The sequence below is a fragment of the Prionailurus viverrinus genome, chromosome D1, assembly GCF_022837055.1.
Source record: "Prionailurus viverrinus isolate Anna chromosome D1, UM_Priviv_1.0, whole genome shotgun sequence".
Taxonomy (NCBI): domain Eukaryota; kingdom Metazoa; phylum Chordata; class Mammalia; order Carnivora; family Felidae; genus Prionailurus; species Prionailurus viverrinus.
This window is the reverse complement of record NC_062570.1, coordinates 99,579,373-99,604,230: the sequence shown is the minus strand read 5'-3', so window position 1 is coordinate 99,604,230 and position 24,858 is coordinate 99,579,373. Positions and strand designations below refer to the sequence as shown.

General features: G+C 44.8%; 2 protein-coding genes and 1 long non-coding RNA gene across 5 annotated transcripts in view; 1 reads left to right on the top strand and 2 right to left on the bottom strand.

Annotated features, from left to right (window-relative positions):
• Nucleotides 1-5,030, top strand: part of ACP2 (acid phosphatase 2, lysosomal) — an 8,630-nt gene extending 3,600 nt beyond the window's left edge. For both annotated transcript variants that reach the window (XM_047877699.1, XM_047877698.1), the window contains 4 exons: nucleotides 581-663; nucleotides 795-901; nucleotides 1,016-1,191; nucleotides 3,158-5,030. In XM_047877699.1, coding sequence (XP_047733655.1) covers nucleotides 581-663; nucleotides 795-901; nucleotides 1,016-1,191; nucleotides 3,158-3,291 — 500 coding nt within the window. In that variant the 3' untranslated portion in view covers nucleotides 3,292-5,030. The remainder of the gene's footprint in view (nucleotides 1-580; nucleotides 664-794; nucleotides 902-1,015; nucleotides 1,192-3,157) is intronic.
• DDB2 (damage specific DNA binding protein 2) lies at nucleotides 4,171-24,858 on the bottom strand. Of its 2 annotated transcripts, XM_047877697.1 has the most exons (12): nucleotides 24,670-24,858; nucleotides 24,417-24,573; nucleotides 23,145-23,281; nucleotides 22,569-22,760; nucleotides 8,782-8,927; nucleotides 7,377-7,476; nucleotides 7,112-7,289; nucleotides 6,644-6,786; nucleotides 6,323-6,412; nucleotides 5,067-5,231; nucleotides 4,877-4,922; nucleotides 4,171-4,567 (listed from the first exon to the last, which is right to left on the bottom strand). In XM_047877697.1, the coding sequence occupies exons 2-12, from the start codon at nucleotides 24,541-24,543 to the stop codon at nucleotides 4,521-4,523; spliced, it is 1,371 nt and encodes a 456-aa protein (XP_047733653.1). In that variant the 5' UTR covers nucleotides 24,544-24,573; nucleotides 24,670-24,858; the 3' UTR covers nucleotides 4,171-4,520. The 2 variants fall into 2 exon arrangements, with proteins under 2 accessions (XP_047733653.1, XP_047733652.1); XM_047877696.1 differs by lacking the exon at nucleotides 6,323-6,412 and having other exon boundaries at nucleotides 24,670-24,854.
• LOC125176373 (uncharacterized) lies at nucleotides 10,085-20,225 on the bottom strand. The gene is made up of 4 exons (XR_007156235.1): nucleotides 19,648-20,225; nucleotides 14,853-14,855; nucleotides 11,357-11,361; nucleotides 10,085-10,095 (listed from the first exon to the last, which is right to left on the bottom strand). It is a non-coding gene; the product is annotated as an uncharacterized LOC125176373 (long non-coding RNA).

The following is a 24,858-nucleotide window of genomic DNA, read 5'->3' as shown; positions in this document are numbered from 1 at the left end:
GTTTGCGTGCTTCTTTCCTGCCATTCATCTTCTTAAGTCACTCGTGTCAGGAGACCTTCTGTCCCCTTAAATGAATACCTCCCTCCAGAAACCCACCAGGGAACGCTTTGCAAGAAGGCTGAGAATAATACACATGTGCCAGTTTCCTGGTCTGAGCACCCAAGGGAGGGCCAGCTGTCAAACCTTCCTGACATCTCTGTAGTTTTCAGAGCCTGCATGTGCAGAGCTCCTGTATTTGCCACCGTCTTATGGGTTTTGAAGCAGTCTTAAGTTTATATCTGTTCCAAACTGGAGTAATTCTTCAGACATGGGCAGGACCTCGTAGCTCACTTATAAAGAGGCAGATCTCTGTATCTGTTGAAATGTACATATCTCGTTTTATCTTGCTTCTCTCTGTAAGTTTCAAAGTTCTTAGAGAACAGAGGTGCTAAAGAGTTTCCTGCATGGTTCCCATGCACCTAAAAGTTCCCTGTGCAGGTGATCAGACCCAGGACCAGCAGAGGGTGAAGGGGCTCAGATAGGTCTGATCAAAAGACAGGGGTAGCTGGAGCCACTGACACCAGGATCTCTTCTTCCTTAGGAGTCCTGTTGGCTCAGATACGGAAGAACCTGACCCTCATGGCAGCCTCTTCCCAACTCCCTAAGCTGCTGGTTTACTCTGCGGTAAGCTCCCATACTCCCCAGCATGCGAACGTCGGCCAAAGAGCTGGCTGTCTCCTCTGTTCAGTGCCTGGGGCGGGAGGGGGGCAGGGGTTAGGTGAGGAGGGCTGACAGCGAGCTCCTCTCTGTTACAGCACGACACCACCCTGGTTGCTCTGCAAATGGCACTGGGTGTCTACAATGGGGAACAAGCCCCCTACGCCTCCTGCCACATATTTGAACTGTACCAGGAAGATAATGGGTGAGTGGACAGTCTGCCCTCCGGAGGGGCAATTGTGTGGAGGCTGTGGGCAGCCCAAGCACTCAGTTATAGGCCCGCTGAGCAGCTTCCATCGCCTCTCCTGTCAACCCTCAGGAATTTCTCAGTGGAGATGTACTTTCGGAATGAGAGTAACAAGGCTCCCTGGCCGCTGATCCTGCCTGGCTGCCCTCACCGCTGCCCCCTGCAGGACTTCCTTCACCTCACAGAGCCCGTCGTGCCCAAGGATTGGCAGCAAGAATGCCAGCTGGCAAGCGGGCCTGCAGACACGGGTGAGTGGCTGCCTGCCTCCACTAGTAATCTCCCAAAACAACCTTCGTTTCCTGCCCACCGGTCTCCCGAGAGTTGCTGCCCTTCCAGCCATCCCACTGAGTTTCCCTAGACCACCCTGACACCATTGCTCACCTTCTCTCCATTCCTCACTCTCAGGCGATGCCCTCACTTCTTAGATCACTGAGAAAATAACGGTAGCCAGGAGAGCCTGGGCTCATCCTGCAACCAGCAGATCTTCCAGCTTACTTGCTGCTGTAAGCTGCTACCTGAGGCCAATCTCTGCACTTGTGCTCCGGGTCCATCTCTTCTCACCTCCACAGAGACTTCTGGAGCCTTAGTGTTTTCTCTCTACTGGGTCAGTCCCTCCTTGAGAGCCTTACAAAGACCTCTCAGGGCACCATCTTCCTCCAGCCACCACTGTTTCCCTGTTCCCTATGAAAGTGGAATCCTTCCTACTTTGCTTTTTCAGTGCCTGTTCTGTCAGACTCCCGATAGATAGGCTTGTGTCACCTTCCACACCAGTGAAGCCACTTTTGTAAAGGACCAATTACCTCCTCTTACCAAAGCCAGTGACCAATTCTTAGCTTCTCTCATCTCTCAGGGGCATGATGTCATCGGTCAGTCCTTCCTTAGACACTTTCTTGGCTTCTCTGCTTTTTCTTCTGACTTACAGGTAGCTTCCTTACTGGCTTTTTCTCCTGACTAAACAGTGGATGGCCCAGGGCTCACCCTGGCCCTTCCCCATGTGTGCACACTCCCAAAACAATCCCATCCAGCCTCATGGCTTTACGTACCACCTCCATGCAGAGTTCCATCCTCTTATGACTCAGATTCATGACCTTTTCTCTGAGCTACCGACTCACATATCTGACTGCTGATTGGAGGTCTCTCCATGGAGGTCAGCTAGAACATCTCAAAGCTGCTGTGTCTGAAACCGAACACTCTTGCCCCTAAATCCACTCTTCCTCCAGTCTTGCCCATCTTAGCAAATGCCACATCAGTCACCTAGTTGTGGAGCGTAACCCTAAGAGTCATCTTGAATACCCTCTTTCTCAGACCCCACATCCAGTCCACTAGCAGATCCCATTGGCTCAACCTTTAAAATACATCCTCTTGCCTCCCTGGTCTGATCTGCACTCATCTCTTGCCTACACTACTGAAAAGTTTCCCACTGTTCTTTCTGACTCTCTTCTTGTACCTACCAGTCTCACAGTACCACAGAGTTAATTTTTTTTTTTTTTTTTTATGTTTCATGTATTTATTTCAAGAGAGAGAGAGAGAGAGAGAGAGAGAGAGAGAATCCCAAGCAGGCGCCTTGCTGTCAGTGCAGAGCCTGACTCGGGGCTCAATCCCACTAACTGTGAGATCACGATATGAGCCAAAACCAAGAGTCAGACTCTTAACAGACTGAGCCACCAAGGCATCCCGAGTTAATTTTTTTAAAACATAAATCAGTTGACATCACTACCCTTCTCAGAATCTTCCGGTGGCTTCCCATGACATTTGGAACAAAATCCAAGTTCTTTCTCATGGCCTTCCAGGCCCTTCTTGGTCTGATCCTCAGTGCTGATCTCCTACTTGCCCCTCACTCTGCTATAGTGATATTGGCTTTCTAGCTGATCCTAGAATTTGCCAAACTTATTTCCCCATCAGGGCCTTTTGTATTTGCTTCTTGTCTACGCATCCCCTCTGTCCCTGCCCCCAGACCCTCTTCTCTCATATCTGAGCATCTCAGGGACTCCAGGTCTCTGGTCAGATTGTCATTTCCTCAGTGATCCGTTCCCTGACTGACCTACCTTTCCATCCTTTTCCCCTTAGTTTGGTTTGTCTTTCTTTCTACCATTTATCACTGACCTAGATATATCCCCATTGTAAGAAGAGCACGTGGTATACGGTAGACAATCAAATATTTGTTGGAGGAACACTGACGTGACCTTTCTGTCCCCCTCCCCAACCTGTGCTCAGAGGTGATCGTGGCCTTGGCTGTATGCGGCTCCATCCTCTTCCTTCTCATAGTGCTGCTCCTCACTGTCCTCTTCCGGATGCAGGCCCAGCCTCCGGGCTACCGCCATGTCGCAGATGGGGAGGATCATGCCTGACAACCACTCAGCCCCCTTCCCTCTGCCTCCTAGGGGAGGTGGGCTGGGCCCTTGCTCCTGACTATTGCTGCTCCCCAGCCCATGGACAGGAGACCCTGGGTTGGCCTCCCTCTGATTACCCTAACCTAGATGAATAAGTGGGGCTCGGCTTGGCCCATGGCACCTGTCGCTCAGCATTCGTGTGCCTCCTGTTTACCAAGTACTATGTTGGACTTTGGCTTTCTCCAAACAAGACTTGCCTCCGCCATGCTTCCGAAGGACTAGAAGTGTAGACAAGTATCCAAGTTTCACTCAGGACCTGGGATTAAAAAACTGAAGGAGTTGGTGCTTGATCGCCTTGCCCCCGCCAATCAAGCCTTGCTCTCTCTTCCAGCTTGGAGTCTTTGGCAAATGGTTCAGGGGACACAGTCTTGCCTCTCAGTGCTTATTTTAGTGGGAAAAACTGCACAACATTGGGCGTACAAACATTGGCCACTAAGGAGCTGGATCACTCAAAGGCCAGCCAGCCAAGTTTTCCTTTGTCCCCCTGAAGCCACCATTAGAGTCAGACATAATGCTTCAGGCACCTTTGTCACCCTGCAGCTGGAGCAGGTCAGAAGGGTGTTTGTACTGGGGTGGGGCGGGGGGGGGGGGGGGGAGGGGAGTGAGTTGTACAGTTGTGACACTACTATCCCAGTCGGCTAGGCTGGGGTCTCTAGGGACCAGAGGTAAATGTAGGTTGTAAGCTGGACTGCTTGTGGCTGTGGCCCAGAATAGGGCTAAGGCAGCGTCCAGAGAATGAAAGTTTTAGACTCAGTGCTGTTTCTGTGCCTTTTCTTCATTTTGGGGGGCCCAAGGAGCCCTTTGACCAGATCAGTGCTGTAAAATCCACTCAGAAGCTCAGTTGGGTATGGTTTTATTGGCCATGTCAATAGTGAGCACAAACTGAAAACCACTACCTGATCACTCTGCCACTGCACGTCAAAGAAAAGTACCTTGGCCCCAGGCTAGATAATAGCAAGGACCCTTGGGGCACCTGGGGCACCAACTCTGGAGAAGTTTCTGGATCTAAGTCCAGAGCAGTAACATGCCAGTGTCCCAGTCCCACAGTGTCCCATGCCACAGTGTCCCTGCTCCAACCCTAAGACTTGGATACCTTTGGCCCTTTAACACATAGCCGCCTCTTCTCACAGGATTTGTTCTCAGGTGGCTCCAAGCCCTTGCTTGGCCCACACCGTCATTAATGTGTCTCATTTCCGCATCCCAGCTTCCTGGCTCCAAATGAGAATGTGATAACCTAGGAGGAGTGAGACCAGTCTGACTTGCACCTTCCATTATCAGTCTCTGAGAACTTGGGGTTGGCCCAGGGAACCTAGGACTTGGTAAGGAAATACCAGGAAATTGGACAGCAGCCAGGCATTGCCATGACCAGGACAAAGCAAGAGGCATGGAGGGCCCAGGCCAAAGAGTCCACGGTCTCCTGGTAGTCTTCTTTACTGACTCCTACCCTGGGGTGACTGGTAGGGCTAAGCTGAGGAGAGCCTGCACTCAACCTTGGGGAGTAGGATAGGGCTTGGCCAGTCTGAGATATAACCACTTCACTCACCCATCAGAGAGGCCAGCGTGTCCCCCATGGGATTGAACTCATTGAGCTGCAGAGACAAGGGCATAAGCATGAGGAGAGGTTGAGGTACTGGGAGAAGGGCACATGAGGATAAATTTCTGGTCGTTTTTGGTCAATAAAGTAGGTTGAATCCCTGCTTCCTCCCATCATTATTTGAGGGCCCAAACCTCACCGAAATGATACCAGAAGATTCTGGGTCATAGAGCTGATACATCATCTTCCCTGAGCTTCCATCAAACACATCAATGGTCCTTAATTCATGGGGGGTACAACTTTTGAAATTAGGATCTGGGTATCGGCCCACAACAATGAGGTTGTACCGAGGATGCCAGGTTGCCTAGGAGACGAAGAGTTGTCATGAGAGTAAATGCAGAGCACTATCAAGAGGGACATCAAAAGTACTTTTTGTCACTAACAGTTGTTAATACAGTTGCCAGCAATTTAATAATGGAGATCAGACCCACATGAAACTATTGTATGCGCATCTACCGTCCCAAATTTTTAATCCCAAATTGGCCTCTCTGGACCTTGGGACACCTTCAGGCCTTCTTTCTCTTTTGCACTTCCTGAGATCATACCAACTGATCAATGTTTTAACATCAGCTTTACCCAGACATTAACCAAAGAGGTAAGCCTACAACAAAGCAAAAAGTCTCTGGTAACCAAAAACCAAATAGGATGGAAGTTCTGAAGTAATCCCTCCATCAATGTGAACGATAAAGAGTTGAGCAGGAGATGGCTCATGGCCAAGAAAGGGAAAGAAACCTATGTTCCCCAGATTACCCCACTCAAAACAAATCTGGCAGTTAGCTGGAATGACAGGTGGGATTTTCCTAAGAAATCTCAAGGGAGTTTTGAAGGCGGAAAGACATGGTTAGCGGGAAGGACGAGGTGGTACATGCCACGGCTTGGACATGTCACAAGCCCACCTGGGAAGCTAGAAATTGGCCTGGCTGGTTACAAAGTGGGAGACGACACATGGATCAATGGGAACCAGCCAGTGATGAATGCTTGTTCTTAAGAGCTTGGGTTGGATTTGAGGTACGTGGGAGCCTCCCTAATACTAAATCATCACTGTTTATGTAGTACTTACCAGGCACTGGGCATGTGCTTTGGGTGTACTGATTCTTCCAACAACCCTATCGGTCAGATACTATTATTCCCTTTTTAGAGATGAGGAAACCAAGACCCAAAATTCAAGCAGCTTGCCCAAGGATTCTAACCGGAGGTTGTCAGCCTGCCTGAGGCTGGCGCCCCCACCACTATGCTGTCTTGATGAAAGAACTACAGGCATGAAACCTGGAGGTCTGAAGAAAGGCTGTGGTTCTATAAAAGAACACAAAGCAGGAGAGCAGAGTAATGGGCAGAGCTGAGGCTGCCTGGGGGCATGGGCAGGAAGGAATCAGAAGACTTCAAGACCATAAAAACCTTGGGGGCTGAGACTGGAGAAGTCATTAGCAAGGCTGAGGTCAGCAGGAACTGAAGTTTGAGGGCAGAACAGCAGGGAGATAGGCTGGGCTGAAAAAAAAACAAAAACAGGAAAAGAGCTTACAGGAGACAGAACCCAGCAAAGTGGGGTTGTAGAAGGGGGACAGAAGGGACAAAGAGAGAGCCAGGGGAGAAGAGACTGCTTTGTGTGGGTGCAAGATGAGATCTGGGATTAGGGATTCCAGATCTGGCCTTTCTCTACCCAGTCTGGGATAGACCCAGTCTATCCCCATGTCATAGCTCCCTGTCTTCATCACTTACCTTGATGGGCGTCAGGTGCTGGAAGTGGCGGTGAGGGTGTGGGATCAGGCTCGGGGGGCAGTCCCACTGGGAGGCCGAGTAAACCCGGAGCTCACTCTTCTGGTCAGTGGTCAGGAGCTGGGCTCCGTCAGGACTGAAACAAGCTGGCGAGTGAAAAGCCCCAGAACTGAAGCAACCACAGGCCCTTGTCCTGGCTGGTACAGGCCTTCTGCAGGGGCGCCCTCTTTCCCACTCCCCTCTAGACCCCGGGTGGAAGGGAGGAGGTGAATCTGGACTGTGAACAAAAACATTCTAGAAACTTAGCAGCTGTTGGGGACCACTAGTTTCCGAAAGTTTCCAAGATATCAACTTGGTTGATGCTATCAGGGTAAAGGGTTTGGCCTAGCAGCTTCTAAATGTTGAGGGGAGACCCCAGAAACACTTGGATAGGCACGGTCTGCAGGAAGGATGAGGTCTGATATATCACACCTGCGTTGACAGGATGGCTATGCAGCAGCGAGTGGAGGCAGCTGGATTTCCCTTTAACCTGGCGCAGGTCCCAGATTTTCACTGTTTGGTCCACAGAGGCTGTGGCCAGGAGCCAATCACAGCATGGGTTCAGAGCCACATGGGTCACTTTCTTTTTGTGCATTCTCAGATTCCAAAGCTGCAGAGAAGGGCTTGGTTCAGGTGGGGTGCAGGGAGGCTGGGGGTAAGGGAAAGAAAGGGAAGACCAGGGCTCCAGAGAACGCACCTCCCTGCCGTCCATGTTCAGCAGGATCACATGTCCCACATTGTCGCCTGTGACCACCATTCGGCTTCTGGCAGACACATCCAGGCTGCAAAACCAGATGCTGGAGGGAGAGACTGTGCTATAAGATTCTTGGGGACAAAGGCAAGAGCCATTAACTGGTCCAGCTCTAACGTCTAACGGATAGATGTCCAATCAGTATTTGTTGAATAAGTGAATAATTGTCTCACCACGGACTTCCAGTGAGGAACACTCTTACTTGTCTACCTTCCAGAGAGAGGGCATGAGGGTGATGAGGCTCAGAAATTTGTCCAGTTACTGTCGGGGCCAGGATCCTCAGCTGGTAGGAGTCCTTAAGAAGCTGTCCCTTAGAGCCATTAGGCAAGTCCCCAGGCCAGCCTGCCCCCTATAGCCCTGGGTTTTGAGGAAGACATGTTTATTGGTGTCTCTCTTCACTCTCTACCCTCTGGGCCAAAGGAGATGACAAATCAAAAAGGGACTGCCCAGCTCCGGTTGTCAGAGCTGGCGAGAAAAGAACTTCTGCCCTCTTCTGAGCATTTAGGGAAAAAAGCACAATTTTAGGAGCTCTGTCTTGCTCTTTTGCCTCTCGGACTACTTGAGGACAAAGGGTTGGGATTGCTTCAGGGATCCTAGTGCCCAGCCAGGAGATCTCAGATTCCTATTTTTCCTCTCAAACACTCAAATCCTTGCTACGGTGTCTTTTGTATCCCCTACAAATATCTTTCGGAGGGAGGGTTTCTTGTGGAGCTGAGTCTATCCCATCACTTGCCCTGATTGCTTGGTATTACTTACCTCCGTGGGGCAGCCAAGGATAATGTCCAGTGCTAGTTAGAGCCTCGACACCCTTGATTCCTTAGAGAACAGTTAGAGTCGTGTCTCTGGCTAGAAATCAAACTGACGCGTCTTTTGTAATTTCTCCAGCCACTTGCCCTTGGGGAGTCCAAAGTGCTTTATGGGCACAATTCTATCCCTTTAAGCTTCTATCAAAGAAGTGGTTGGGTCATTACAACTCAGGGATGTAGAGAATGAAATCTCAAATTCTTAGTTCCTGCTCCAACCTTTAAAAGTGGCTTTCTAGGCCAATGCCATGTTAACTAGTGAGAATCAAGGTCTAGTCTAATATATGAATGCCTCAGAGAAGAGCTGAAGCCCTTCCCTCTCTGAGAAGAGCTGAGGTTCTAGAATACCTCACCGAAGCAGTAACCCACCTGGAACAGAGAAAGGCAGCTACAGAAAGTCTCAGAAAGAGAGGGAAGGGTGGAAAGGGGCTGCCACCTTGCTGGTCTTTCCCGTGCCAGGTTTGGGTAATACAAACGAGATCCAGAGGCTCTCGTCAGAACTACACCGAGAGCCTAGAAGCCCTTTCCCTCCTAGTGAAGCCACTCACTTGCAGGTGTCTGAGCTGGTAAACACTCGGAGCGTGTTGCCTTTAAAGTCTTGCAGCCTAGTTGTTCCCTCCATTGAGGAGGTGAAAAACTGGTTGGTATCAAGAGGGTTAAACTTCAGCCCAGTGACGCTCCCTCCAGCTCCAATCTAACATAAGGAAGAGAAAAACCAGTGAGTGAAGATGGCCCAGGAGAAGGATGAGGCCTGGGTGCACGGAGTCTGCCGACCAGACAGCCGGGCAGGCAGCACGTGCGGCCAGGCCAGCCGAGAGGCCTGGACGCAGGCATGCGCTCCATGGGACTCTTCATTACTTAAGGTTTTAGTTTTAATTGAATTTAAAAAAAAAATTAACACACGGTACATTTGGTTGTTTTTACCACACACTTCTATGGATGTGAAAACACAAGAGTATAGATTTGAATAACCACCACTCAAATCAGGATGCAGAACAGTTCCATCCCCTCAAAAAAGCCCCCTGTGCTCTCCCCTCGTGGTCACACCCCTTCTCCTCCTGTCACCCCTCGGCCACTGTGCATCTGTTCTCTATCACCGTGCTATGGTTTTGCCTTTAATAGATTGTCGTATAAATGAATCATACAGTATTCATCTCACTCAGCATAATGCCCCTGAGATGCACCCAAGTTACTATGTGTACCCAGAGCTCATTCCATTTTATTGCCAAGCATTCCATTATGTGGATGTACCATGGTTTGTTTATTGCCCAGTGCTCTTTAGAAGAGCTTCAGCTGGGAACAGTGCCTGGATTAGGTGGGCAGGAGTCAGATCTGAACTCCTTCCTATTTTTTCCAGATATTCCAGACAATGATGATGAAAATAATCATAACATCAAAAAACATAACCTTATTAAGTGCTTCTTATGTATCAGGCACAGTTTTAAGAACTTTACACCCTCAAGAGCCCCTTCTCTACTTCTTAAGCTGCCGCTATCCCAGCCTCACAGACCCGTACAAGGCCTCTTACACAACATCCACTTGGCTCACTCAGTATGCTAACTGGCACGTCCTATCCCCTCTATAAAGGTGACGATGGTCCGCCAAACACTTACTGCTGTGATAATCTTCTGCTCCCAACAGTTGAGTCCTGTGCTCACTAAGGCTTCACCGCGTTTGCTTTTTTTTTTTTTTAATATTTATTATTTTGAGAGAGAGAGAGAGCGTGCATGTAGGGGAGGGACAGAGAGGGAGGAAGAAAGAGAATCCCAAGCAGGCTCCGCGCTGTCAGTGCAGAGCCCGACGCGGGGCTCGATCTCTCAAGCCGTGAGATCATGACCTGAGCCGAAATCAAGAGTCAGATGCTCAACCGACTGAGCCACCCAGGCACCTCCAAAATAAATGTCTTTAAAGAAAAGTTTCTGAAGTCAATGGAGAGCTATCAAGGCATCCAGGACATGAAGACCAACATCCCAGAGAAAGAAGCAGAAAGATGGACCTGACGTTTGGATGCTGCTTTACCCCTTGAGGTCTATGCAGATTAGAAGGCTGTGGCTTAGAAGCAGAGAAACCAAACTGCAGACAAGCTGATATGAAAGTGGTAGGTGGCTTCAAGGCTGAGAAGCTGGGCTGCGGTTTTGCCAGTCTCACACGGCAAGAGAGGCAGAACTGGAGTTCAGACTTGCCAAGAAGGAGAGGTCTTAGAAAAAAAACCCAGCTTTTAGTTAAGATCCTAGACACTCTCGAAATAAGAGCAAACTAGAAATAGCCTGACCTTCACAAAACCTGAAGTCCAGATTCAAATAATTTTAAACTCATTGGATTAAGATGATCTGATGGAGAAAAAAAAATTGTCTCTAGAGGAAAACATCACTACCCAAAACTCAAAATTATCTCTACAAGTTTTCATATGCAAGATTTGGCATTACATCTAAAACCATCCGGCATATCAGAAGATAAGGCCAAATAAACAAAAACGAAGAGGAAAAAACAACATTTGAAAGATACAGGAGATACAGATATTGGAGCTGTTATATATAGGCTTTAAAATAATTGTGATTAGGCACCTGGCTGGCTCAGTCGGTGGAACATCTGACTCCTGATCTTGGGGTCATGAGTTCAAGCCTGATGCTGGGCATGGACCCTACTTAAATACATACATACATACCTACACACACAAAATAATTGTGATTAAAATACATTTTTTAAAATAGACCTAATTTTAAAATGGACAAAGGATTTGAACAGACATTTTTCCAAAGACATGCAAATGGCCAGGAGCACATGAAAAGATGCTCAACATCATTAGTCATCATGAGATACTATTTCACACCCTCTGGGATGGCTATAATAAAAAAGATAGACAATTAGGGATGTCTGGGTGACTCAGTTGGTTAAGCATCTGACTCTTGATTTCAGCTCAGGTCACGATTCAGTTTGTGAGATCAAGCTCCACATCAGGCTCTGTGCTAATAATGCAAAGCCTGCTTGGGATTCTCTCTCCCCCTCTCTCTCTGCCCCTCCCATGCTCATGCTCTCTCTCAAAATAAATAAACATTAAAAAAAAAAAGACAATTACAGGTGGTGAAAAGACAACCCATAAAATGGGAGAAAATATTCACATACTGTATCTGATAAGAAGTTAATATAAAAAAATATAAGGAACTCTATAGCAAAAACCAAAAATCTCCCCCAAATAACCTAAACAATGGGCAAAGGACCTAAATAGACATTTCTCCAAAGAAGACACACAAATGGCCAACAGGTATGTGCAAAGGTGCTCAACATCACTAATCCTGACATCAGGGAAATGCAAATCAAAACTACAATGAGCTATATCACCTTAAACTTGCTAGAATAGCTATTATCAGGGGCACCTGGGTGGCGCAGTCGGTTAAGCGTCCGACTTCAGCCAGGTCACCATCTCGCGGCCCGTGAGTTCGAGCCCCGCGTCGGGCTCTGGGCTGATGGTTCGGAGCCTGGAGCCTGTTTCCCATTCTGTGTCTCCCTCTCTCTCTGCCCCTCCCCCATTCATGCTCTGTCTCTCTGTCCCAAAAATAAATAAACGTTGAAAAAAAAAAAAAAAAAAAAAAAAAAAAAAAAGAAACAACAGAAGATAACAGGTACCAGCAAAGGGGTAGAGAACAAGGTACTCTTGTACACTGTTGATGGGAATGTAAGTTGGTAGAGGCACTGCAGAAAACAGCATGGGGGTTCCTCAGAAAATTTAGAAATACCATGTGATCCAGTAATCCCACTTCTGGGTATATATCCAAAGGAAATGAAATAAGCTTCTCAAAGTGTTATCGTCCCTCCTGTGTTCACTGCAGCATTATTCACAGTAGCCAAGATAGGAAAACAACCTCAGTGTCTGTAGACAGATGAAGAGATACAGAAAATGTTGTATGTATATAAATGGAATATTATTGAGCCTTTAAAAAGAAGGAAATCCTGCCATTTGTGACAACCAGGATGAACCAGGAGGATGCTATGCTAAGTGAAATAAGTCAGACACAGAAAGACAAATACTGCATGATCTTACTTATATGTGAACTCTAAAGAGATGGAACTCATAAAAGCTGAGTAGAATGGTGGTTGCCTAGGGGCTTGGGGCTGGAGGAGATAGGGTACAAAGTGTCAATTATGCAGGATGAGTAAGTTCTGGAGTTCTAACGGACAGCACGGTGACTACAGTTATTAACAGTATGTTATATGTTTGAAATTTACTAAGAGAGTTGATCTTAAATGTTCTCAGCTCGTTGCACGCACACAAGGTAATATGTGAGGTGATGAATTAGCTTGACCATGGTAATCATTTGCAAGTACATATATGTTAAAACTTCACACTGTACACCTTAAATATGCACAATTTTTATTCGTCAATTATACCTCAATAAAGCTGGAAAAAAACCCACAAATGTTGTTAAGGATGTGGAGAAGTTGAAGCCCTCCTACACTGCTGGTGGGAATGTGAAATGGAGAAGTCGCTCTGGAAAACTGTTTGGCAGTTCCTCAAAAACTTAAACATAAAGTTACTGTGTGTCTCATCAATGTACACTCTTGGGCATATAGGCATATACCCAAGAGAAATGAATAAGTATGTTCACATGAAAACTTGAACACAAATATTCATAGAAGCATTACCCATAATAAAAGGCGGCTAAAAATCAATGATTCAAACATCCATCTCAAGAAGGTATGAAAGTAACAGGAAAATAAAGTAGGAGATTGAATAGAAATGAATAAAACAGAAAACAAATATACTGTGGGAAAATTCACAAACAAAAGTTGGTTCAACGAAAATACTACTAAAATTGATAAATCCCTGGTGAGACTGACCAGACAGAAGTCACAAATAACCAATGTAATAGATCAAAAAAGGGACATCAGTAGAAATCTTAGACATTTTAAACAATAATAAGAGGATATAATAAACAATCTTATGCCAATAAATTTGAAAACTTAGATGAAATGGGGAAATCCCTAGAATTTGCTACACTGATGGAAAATGAAAGAGAAAATCAGAATAGTCTGATTAAAGGCATTGTATTCACAACTAAAAATGTTCTTGCAAAGTAAATTCCAGATCCTGGTAGCTTCACTGTTGAATACACTAAACATTTAAGGAAGAAATAATATCAGTCTTTTGTTGTTGTTGTTTTCCAACCATCTCAAACTCTTCGAAAAGTTGCAAGACTAGCACAAAGAACTGCTTTTCTGGAAGCATTTGATAATAAATTACCAGCTTGATGTCCAATCACCCTCAAATACTCTACTGTGTATTTCCTACGCAGAACATTCTCCTATGTAACCACAATAAGCCCATCAAAACTTAGGGGTATCTAGAGCAGTTCTAACTCGTAGAAACAGAAAGCATTAATTGCGGTTGCCAAGGGCTGAGGGAAGGGGAAAATGAGGAACTTATCCGATGGGTATACAGTTTCGGTTTTACACAATGAAAAAGTTCTAGAGTTCTGTTATATAATAATGTGAATATAGTTAACCCTACTGTACACTTTAAAATGTCTTGGTGATTGGGGTGTCTGGGTGGCTGAGCTGGTTAAGTGTCCCACTCTTGATTTTGACTCAGGTCATGATCTCACAGTTCGTGAGTTTGAGACTGGTGTCAGGCTCTGAGCTGACAGCATGGAGCCTGCTTGGGATTCTCTTGCTCCTTCTCTCTCTGCCCCTCCCTCCCTCACTCATGCACACACATGCACACACACACACACACACACACACACACACACACACACTTTTTCTCTCTCAAAAAACAAATAAACTTAGGGGCGCCTGGGTGGCGCAGTCGGTTGAGCGTCCGACTTTAGCCAGGTCACGATCTTGCGGTCCGTGAGTTCGAGCCCCGCGTCAGGCTCTGGGCTGATGGCTCAGAGCCTGGAGCCTATTTCCGATTCTGTGTCTCCCTCTCTCTCTGCCCCTCCCCCATTCATGCTCTGTCTCTCTCTGTCCCAAAAAAAATAAATAAACGTTGAAAAAAAACCCAAATAAACTTAGAAAAATGTATGTATATAGGGGCACCTGGGTGGCTCAGTCAGTTAAGGGTCTGGCTCTTGACTTCAGCTCAGGTCATGATTTCATGGTTCGTGGATTCAAGAAGCCCCATGTCGGGCTCCACACTGATAGTGCAGAGCCTGCTTGGGATTCTGTTTTCCTCTCTCTCTGCTCCTCCCCCGCTCATACAGTCTCTCTCTCTCTCTCTCAAAATAGATAAACTTAAAACAAATATATATATATATATATTTTTTTTTTTAAATGTTCAGTGATAAATGTTATGTGCTTTTACCATGATTTTTAAGAAGCAGTATTACTTGCTGGAGATGATAAAATTGGAAAAGTTTTAAGAAATGAGAAAAAAAGAAAATTTAAGTGAAAAATTGGAATATAATTAATAAACCAAAACAAACACACAAAATCAATTGGTGTAGCTTATCACATTAGGAGAATAAAGGGGAAAAATCATATGCTGATCTCAAGACATACAAAAAAGTATTTGATGAGATACAATTTCATTCACAAGAGCTTCTGGCAAACCAGAAATAAAAGGGGAATTTACATAATCTGATAAGGGATATTAAAAAACAGACAATTTTAAAACACAAACAAGCTCCCATGTATATACCCAAAAGAAGTAAAAACAGGTATTCAAACAAAAACTTGTACACGTACATTCACAGCAGTTGCATTCATAATAGCAAAAGGTGGAAACAACCCAAACGTCCATCAACAGATGACTGGATAAATGAAATGTGGCAAATCCGTATGATGGACCATTATTCAGCTATAAAAAAGTAATGAAGTACTGATCCATGCTACAACATAGATGAACCTTGAAAACATTATGCTAAATGAAAGAAGCCAAACCCAAAAGGAAAAATATTGCATGATTCCATTTATATGAAGTACCCGAATAGTCAAATTTTTAAATATTTTTTTAATGTTTATTTATTTTTGAGAGACAGGGATAGACAGTGAGTGGGGGAGAGGCAGAGAGAGAGAGGGAGACACAGAATCAGAAACAGGCTCCAGGCTCTGAGCTGTCAGCACAGAGCCCGACGTGGGGCTTGAACTCACGGACCACAAGATCATGACCTGAGCCGAAGTTGGACGCTCAACCGACTGAGCCACGCAGGTGCCGCAAATACTCAAATTTTTAGAGACAGAAGGCAGATTAGTGCATATAGGGGAGGGTAATAAAGAGTCTTTGTTTAATGGTACAGAGTTTTATTTTGGGAAGATGTACAAGTTCTAAAGATGGTTGTGGTGATAGTTGCACAACAATGTGAAAGTACTTAATGCCACTGAATTGTACACTTAAAATGGTTAAAATGGGGAGACGCCTGGCTGGCTCAGTCAGTTAAGCATCCGACTCTTGGTTTCAGCTTGGGTCATGATCTTGCAGTTCGTGGGTTTGAGCCCCACATCAGGCTCTGCACTGACTGTGCAGAACCTGCTTAGGATTCTCTCTCTGTCTCTCTCTGCCCCTCCCACATCTCTCTCTCTCTCTCTGAAAACAAATTAACTTTAAAAATTTTTTTTAAATGAAATAAACTTTTAAAAACTGGTTAATTTTATGTTATGTGTATTTTACAGTAGAAAGTAGAAGAAATCATGCTCAATGATAAAATATAAAAGCCTTCTATGATCAAGAATAAGACAAGCATGTCTGCTAGAATCAATATTCAGCAATGTACTAGAATAAGACAATGGAACAAGGCAAAAAAGAAGTATAAGAATAGTAAAGAAAGAAACCCAACTCTTGTGATTTGTAGGTGACAAGACTGTGTAGGACAAAAATGTTAAATCCTCAGATAAACTATTACAATGAATGGGAATTTCTGTTCCCAACCATGATGGAGTGTCAGAAAACAGGTATATCTTCCTGTCTTAAACAACTAAGAAAATGGACAAGAAAAGTGAAATAGGTTCTCAGAGATTAGACAGCAGGCAGCACAAGACAGGAGGCAAGCAAAAGAGATAGTCCTACAAGTGTCCCAGCTTAGCACTTGGAGAAAGTATCCAGGCAGCAAGACGGAGAGGGAGGACACACACAGCCTAGCAGTCTCACTGACTTGAGAAGACAGAATTTTAAGAAAGCCAACATAGCAAGAATTTGTGGGCAAAATTCTGGGGAGGAGACACACAGAGGGGACATTCTGGAGATTTTCACAAGGATCCCCTCAAGTCTTTTGGGTAAGTATTAATGTGTAAATGGGTATGAGGAAATTACCCAAGGCTGGGAGGGGAGTGGGGAGAAACACCATGAATAAATAGGGGAGAATCCTCAGAATAGTCTGTATTCTCACCATCCAGAATGAAAAGACTTAATATACAGAACATTGAGTCTTCAGAAGAGTATTGCCTCAGGATGAGGCCAACTTATACCTAGACTATAGGCTTCCTTAAATCCATGCTAACTGGGGTAGATTAAATAATGGTCCCCAAGATGTCCATGCCCTAATCCATGGACCCCATGAATAATACTCTAGATGACAAAAGGGATTGTGCATATGTGGTTAAGTTAAGGATATTGAGATGGGGAGATTATTTTGGATTGTCTGGGTGGGACTGATATAATCGAAATCAAATAGTCTTTATAAGAGCAACACAGGGGGAGTCAGTCAGAAAAGAAAGCAATGTGATCACAGAAGCAGAAATTGCAGTGATGCACTTTTAAGATGGAAGAAGCCACAGCCCAGGAGTTCAGATGGCCACAAGAAGCTGAAAAAAGCAAGGAAACAAATTCTCCCCTCAGAAACTTGAGAAAGAACCAGCCTTGCCAACGTGTTGACATTTGTTCAGAAAAATGATTTCAGATTTCTGACCTCCAGAACTGTAAGAGAATAAAATTGTTTTGTTGTAAGATACCAAGACTGTGATAATCTGTTATAGAATCAATAGGAAACTAATATAGTAACTATATTAACAAAGCTTAAAAGCAAGCCTTGAAGGTATCAAACTGGTTGTAAGTACCTGTGTCCCAGAACAAAGCCCAACAATATTTAAAAGAATACAACAAAATCCAACATCCAACAATGTAAAATTCACAATGTCTGGCATCCAATGAGAAATTACCAGGCATGCAAAGAAGCAGGAAAATAGAACTTATAACCAGAAGAAAGCTCAGTGAATACGAACACCCTTACAAGTGACACAGATGATAGAATTAAGCAAAAACATTGAAACAAGTGTCATAAACATATTCTATATGGTCAAGAAAAGCAGAGGAAGTAATGAACATGAAAAAAGAAATGGAAGATATTTTAAAAGGCCTAAATTAAGCTTCTAGAGATGATATACAGTATCTGAAAAGAAAAATACATTGGATGGGATTAATGGCAGATTAGATGTAGACGATCAATGAAGTTGAGACATGCGGTAGAAGCTATGCAAAATAAAATGAGGGGGAGGGGAATAAAAAATAAAGTGTTAATCAATGACCTGCAGGACAATACCTAGTAGCCTAACATGTATGTAATTGGAGTCCCAGAGGGGGGAAAAAAAAAGAGGGGAGAAACTATTTGAAGAAATGATGACCTAAAATTTTCCAAATTTGATGACAAACCCATAGATCCAAGAAGTTCAGTGAACCCCAAACAGGAGAAACATATAGAAAAACACACCAAACAAACCACAGTCATTTTTATTTTTATTTAAAAAATTTTTTTTTCCAATATTCATTTATTTTTGAGAAAGAGAGACAGAGTGTGAGTGGGGGAGGGGCAGAGACAGAGGGAGACACAGAATCAGTAGCAGGCTCCCGGTTCTGAGCTGTCATCACAGAGCCCAACATGGGGCTTGAACTCACGAACCATGAGATCATAACCTAAGCCAAAGTTGGACGCTTAAGCAACTGAGCCACCCGGCACCCCTATTTTTATTTTTAATGTTCATTTATTTATTTTGAGAAAGAGAGTGTGCATGTGAACAGGGGAGGGGCAGAGAGAGAGAATCCTAAGCAGGCTCCCCGCTCAGCACAGAGCTCGACAGAGGGCTGGATCTCACCAACCAACAACCGTAAGATCATGACCTGAGCTAACATCAAGACTCGGGTGCTTAACCACCTGAGCCATCTAGGCACCCTCACAATTATTTTTTTTTTTAAATAAGTCTCTCTGCTTCTTCCTGCTTGCACGCGCGCTCTCTCTCTCTCTCTCAAAATAGTAAGTATACTTATTTACTTGGGTAAGATACAGAATCTGAAGCAGGCTCCAGACTCTGAACTGTCAGCACAGAGCTGGACATGGGGCTCAAACTCAAAAAGTGTGAGATCGTGACCTGAGCAGAAGTCGGACACTTAACCAACTGAGCCACCCAGGCGCCCCAAAGATCATTTTATAATAAGAGTAAAACTAAGTTATCTTCATTTTGAAAATGTAATGTGTTTCCTTGCCAAGGGCCTGAAGATGTAAAGGTCAGAGCCAAGGTCAGAGGACAAAAGAAGTGACAAAATGAGGCACTGCTTCTCCTCCAGTCACTGGTGCCAAATCAACTTTCTGTCAGTATCTGGGAGTAAAGACAGGCAGTTCTCCAGACCACCATACCCTTCTTCTGTTCCAATCTAGTGTCTTGCTAATCCAAAATTCAAATGTCCAGGCCAATCTCCACCATGGTGTGAGGAAACATCACTTAAGTGCACATTATAATAAAGGGTGATGTAAACCAAAAGCAGTCTCAGCCTGGCACAAGTTCAAAGCAGATGTCATTCTCCTTTTGGTCAGGTGGCTCTTCCCTGAGGACACCCTTAGGTACTTCTTAAATTTCTCTATTCCCATGTCCTAGATTCCCAGGGGAAAAAACCAAAACAAAACAAATCTTTTCCTGCCTGAGTTCTGGGTTTTGACTTCAATTTAAAACTGCCCCTTCAGGTGGTCACCTGTCTCACCAGTTGGGCAGGAAGCCAAACTCTGGGCACAGCATTTCTCTGGCTGCCTTTCTTCTGGCTTCAAGCACCTGTTTTCTTGAACATCCATCTCATCCCAAGGCTGTCTAACCTGGCTTTTTCTGATGGGCTGCTTTGGAGCCTCCACTTAAGAAAACTCATCCTGGGTTCATCACTGGCCTTGTCTGTCTCTTCTATTCCACTTCTGGGTATATGCCCAAAAGAACTGAAAGCAGGGACCTGAAGAGAGATTTGTACACCCATGTCCATAGCAGCATTATTCACAGCAGCCAAAAGGTAGAAGCAACCCAAGTGTCCATCAACAGATCAATGGATAAGCAAAATGTGGTATATATATTAAGTGGGATATTACTCAGCCTTAAAAAGGAAATTCTGACACCTACTACAACATGGATGAGCCCAGAGGACATTATATGAAGTGAGATAAGCCAACAGATAAATATTATATAGTTCCACTTATATGAGATACTCATGAGAGTGTCAAAATCATAAAGACAGAAAGTAGAATGGTGGTTGCCAAGGACAGGAAGAGGGAAGAATGGGGAGTTAGTGTTAGTGGGTACAGAATTTCACTTTTGCAAACACTTGCAGTTTTACTTTCTGGAGACTGGCTATACAAGAATTCCAATATACTTAACACCACTGGACTATACACTTAAAAATGGTCAAGATGGTACATTTTGTTTTGTGTATTTCATCACAATTTTTAAAAATCAGAACATTTCATGTAAAAAAAAATATCAAGATTTCAGGGTTCATTTGAAAAAATCAAACCTGATACCACGAGACCTAGATTCTTGCCTGTCAACCATCTCCTGTTTACCACTGATCCCATCATCTATCACTCTTTTTTCTCTTTGGCTTTTTAAGGCCTGTGAGTCTGTGGCTGCTGCTCTAAGCCCAGAGTGTCACTTTTTACAATAGAGTCCTCCATTTGTTAGCCTCCATCTGGGCAAACGAAAGGTTTTCTCTTTTCAAAAATGAACTATCTGGACCTCATCAAAATAAAAAGCTTCCGCACAGTGAAGGAAACAATCGGCAAAACTAAAAGGCAACTGATGGAATGGAAGAAGATATTTGCAAATGACATATCAGATAAAAGGTTAGTATCCAAAATCCATGAAGAACTTACCAAACTCAACACCCAAAAAACAAATAATCCCATGAAGAAATGGGCAAAAGACACAAACAGACACTTCTCCAAAGACATCCTGATGGCTAACAGACACATGAAAAGACGCTCAACGTCACTTATCATCAGGGAAATACAAATTAAAACCACAGTGAGATACCACCTCACACCAGTCAGAGTGGCTAAAATTAAGACCTCAGGCAACAACAGATGTTGGCGAGGATGCGGAGAAAGAGGATCTCTTTTGCACTGCTGGTGGGAATGCAAACTGGTGCAGCCACTCTGGAAAACAGTATGGAGGTTCCCCAAAAGATTAAAAATAGAACTACTCTGTGATCCAACAATTACACTATTAGGTATTTATCCAAGCGATATAGGTTGCTGTTTCGAAGGGGCACATGCACCCCAATATTTACAGCAGTGCTATCGACAATAGCTGAAGTATGGAAAGAGCCCAAATGTCCATCAACAGATGAATGGATAAAGAAGATGTGGTATATATATATATATATATATATATATATATATATACACAATGGAGTATTATTACACAGCAATCAAAAAGAATGAAATCTTGGGGCGCCTGGGTGGCGCAGTCGGTTAAGCGTCCGACTTCAGCCAGGTCGTGATCTCGCGGTCCGTGAGTTCGAGCCCCGCGTCGGGCTCTGGGCTGATGGCTCGGAGCCTGGAGCCTGTTTCCGATTCTGTGTCTCCCTCTCTCTCTGCCCCTCCCCTGTTCATGCTCTGTCTCTCTCTGTCCCAAAAATAAATAAACGTTGAAAAAAATTTAAAAAAAAAAAAAAAAAAAAAAAAGAATGAAATCTTGCCATTTGCAACTACATGAATGGAACTAGAGGGTATTCTGCTGAGCGAAATTAGTCAGTCAGGGAAAGACAAATATCATATGACTTCACTCATATGAGGAATTTAAGATACAAAACAATGAACCTAAGGGAAGGGAAGGAAAAATAATATAAAAAAGGGAGGGGGACAAAACATAAGAGACTCTTAAATATAGAGAACAAACCAAGGGTTGCTGGAGGGTTGTGGGTTGGGGGATGGGCTAAATGGGTAAAGGGCATTAAGGAAGACACTTGTTGGGATGAGCACTGTGTGTTATATGTAGGGGATGAATCACTGGAACCTACTCCTGAAATCATTGTTGCACTACATGCTAACTAACTTGGATGTAAATTAAAAATAAATAAATGAATAAATAATTATAAAAATAAATAAACTAGCAATATTATAGCTGAAAAAATAAGTAAATAACAATAAAGCTCTTCTTTTTGGTAGAGGGGCCAACACCTTCACCCCTCAGCAATTGATGATAAACATCAACACGATTAAGGCCATCCCTAAAAAGCGCTATGCCAAACTTTGCCCCGAACACACTCTGCTTGTCCTTTTTCTCTCCATTTACCTAAATATTATTCCTCCTCACTCCCCACTCATCCATGAGCCTTCTCTGTTGACTCTAATTCACAAGGGGTTCTTCCTTCTCTCACATTCTGTAGCATTTAGCATCTATATTGCAAGTTATCTTGTATGTACATATCCCATCTACCCAGTTATACTTCAAGGCCCTCGCTCATTCAACAAATATAATAAAGCAGCTACTACTCTAGGCCAAACATTGTTCGAGGCACTGGGGATATGGTAGTAAACCAGAAAGACAAGGTCCCTCTTATCGTGGAGCTTACTTTCCAAAGACATTTGTATGGGCAAAGACACTCAAATAAGTGAAACATTTCAGATATTGATAAACATTGTCGGTGGGGGAAATGAAGCAGGGTAATGAACCAGAGTGAATGAGTCAAGTAGAGACTACTTTAGACAGAGTGGTCAGCGAAAGCTGTTTGAAGAAGTACACCAAGTCAAGACCTGAATGGTCATGGCTGAAGGGAGCCAGCCATGAGAAAACCAAGAGAAGGAGCACTCCAGTCAAAGAGAAAAGCAAGAGCAATGACGCAGTTTTAGGAATAGAAATAGCTTGTGTGGCTAAAGCATAGGAAGTGAGGAAAGACAGCAGAAGATGAGGGCAAGAGAAAAGAAGGGGCTCGGATTCTGTTCTATGTGATAACTTACAACAGGGTGGCCAACATTTTATACCTTCTAATATTTTAAGGGCTGGCACTCAATGAAGATTTGAGTATCGTCACCATTTCCTTGTTTGAAAATACCTAGTTACTTTGATCCCAGTCATCTCCTTGTTACCGGATAATTCTCCATCCCTTCAACAAACACTTCTTCAGCACTATTGTCTGGCACAGGGAACTGCTCACCCCTTTAATGAAGGTGGGTTTGTCCTTTATGCCAAAGTTCCAGAGCATGATATCTCCCCCTTTGGAACCCACAGCCAGGGTGCTGGGGTGAGTTGGGTGCCATGCCAAGGATGTGGCCCTCCTGTCAAAAGGGGCAGCCTTTTGGAATATCCGGTAAGAAGCCAGAGAGTGCACAAAGGACTGCTGGAGACCCTGGCACAGAGAAAAAAGAATTAAGTTGAGTTAAAATCCAAGTCCTGGGTAAATTGTCAATCTCTGCCTCCTCCATAGATGAGCCCTAGGGCCAAGTCCTCCCCCCACCAAAGGAAAGTGAACTGCCTGGCTCTGTGTGTGAAAATATTTGCAATGTGCACGAACTAATCTTGGAAAGCAAGGGGGCAGAGTGCATTCCAGATGGGACCTTTACAGCATAAGACTTTTCTACTTGGCTGAATGCCCAGTAGGTCAGTCACCAAGGTAGAGGTGATCTGACCACTCTGACAACCCGCTGAACCAACGGAGCATCTAATTTTAGAACATCCCAATAGTAAAAAGGTACGAGGGAAACTCGAGCACTTCAGCCAGGAAATGCCTCACCTGCTGTAGTGATGGCCAGGCAGCTTTGCCCAGCTTATGGTGGTGAAGGGCCCTGACGATGCTGGTGTATGATGGCGGGACCTGAAGGCTAGCCAACCCCGCCCAAAGGCAGCCTGAGTCAAATCTTCTGCTAGAACCTGCCAAGCAGAACAGACACATATTTTCCTCTCTGCTCTCACGCACGGAAGGGTTTCCTGCTGAAATCTCAGAAAGAAAGCTTTGTTGTTCCATTCTACATAGCCAATCTCTCTCATTACCTCTTAAGGCCTTTCCATGGTCTGCTCAGTCTCAGCCAGCACAAAATATAGTGAGTAGGGATTCAGCCCCTTGCCCCAAACACTCCCCCAATAGTAATTCTGAAGCGAAGCTAAATATGAAATAATATGAAAACAAACCCTTGCAGGGTTTCTGAGAACGGAACCAAAGAAACACCCAAGAATAAAGTATACACAGAACTCTTCCCAGTAGGTTGGAAAACTCATGGTAGGGTTGGGTGACAATTTAAAAATCACATATCATGTAAAATAAAAAGATTTTAGGATAGCATGGTAGAAGTGACTGGGAAAAGAAGTATCTTTAAATCCTATATTAAAATAGTGTAGAGGTGACCAGTTGTTCGCCCCAAGTCCAATCTGTTCTTTGGGAAACCAGCAGGATCCAGAGGGTCTGGCCTGGCTACTTTTGGAGAGATAGATCCACTTAGAATAGGAATAAAGATGTACTTGAGGATCTGGTTTCTATGAATCCAGCCTCTTGACAACCGATTAATCCCTTTTTCTTAGGGACAAAAAACACTTCATCAGCAACACCCTGCTCCAGTGTTTTGTGCCCACCCAATCCTCATAGCCCCAGGTTCAAGCCCCAATAAACCTCAGAGAATGAGTTTTCTAAGGAAGGAAATTGAAGATTCTCACAGCGGAAACCAAGGACACACAGCTAGCAACCATGACTACCGAAATTCACCACACGCACCACCAGGCAAGGTAGGATTATTTTAAGCAGTCCTCAGTGTGTAAAAATCCTGGTACACAGGAATTTGAAAAGTCCGTTGTGTCTTATGTAATGGAGCTCATCTGCCTCTTCCCATCACCTGAGAGGGGTTAAGCCCAAGCTCTGTGGTGTCAAAGGACCTGCGGAAAAATGCACAGCCCAAGGCATCCTTAAAACTTGGGATAGCCTCAGGAAACCAACAGCACCCCACCCCCCCACTCCAGCCTCCTGCGTGAGAACCCCCAAAGGCGGAATTATTAAAGCAGCAGGCGCAGGCAGTACCGGGGCCCTTCACACAGAGCTTCTTGGCCTCGGGCTCCAGCTCCCGGGGGCTTCTGCTCCTCCTGGTCTTGGGGCGCACGACCACCTCGGGGGTCTTCTGGGTTTCTGGGCGTTTCCTGGGAGCCATCGCGTCCTCCGTGCGAAAGGGTACTGTGCCCTATGCCGAGATCAAGGAGGGAAGATTGAGAAGCCTCTGGGGAGAAACTAGGCGGGGACCAGGGAACTAAGCCAACTTCCCGCCAAACAGCCTCACCGCGTTCAATCTGGCTTCCTGCTCCGGCCCGCCCCCTCTCAGAGAGGCACGCGAGGGGAGGGGCTCATGGGCTCCCTAGAGAAAGACCCAACGCCTGGCCTCTAAATTGGGCGCGTTGGTGCCCATCAGCCGATCTGCCAGAAATAAAGATGGCCGCCATGGCTAGATCACCCAACTTGAAGCCTCTTC

Coding starts and splice junctions, on each gene's coding strand:
- DDB2 (XM_047877697.1), bottom strand. CDS start 24,543: ATGGCTCCCAGGAAACGCCCAGAAACCCAGAAGACCCCCGAGGTGGTC. Junction 5,232..6,322: donor CTCCAGTCTCAGCCCCCAAG/GTTTTTATGGTC, acceptor TTCGTCTCCTAG/GCAACCTGGCATCCTCGGTA. Junction 4,568..4,876: donor CACGCTGGCCTCTCTGATGG/GTGAGTGAAGTG, acceptor CACTCCTCCTAG/GTTATCACATTCTCATTTGG.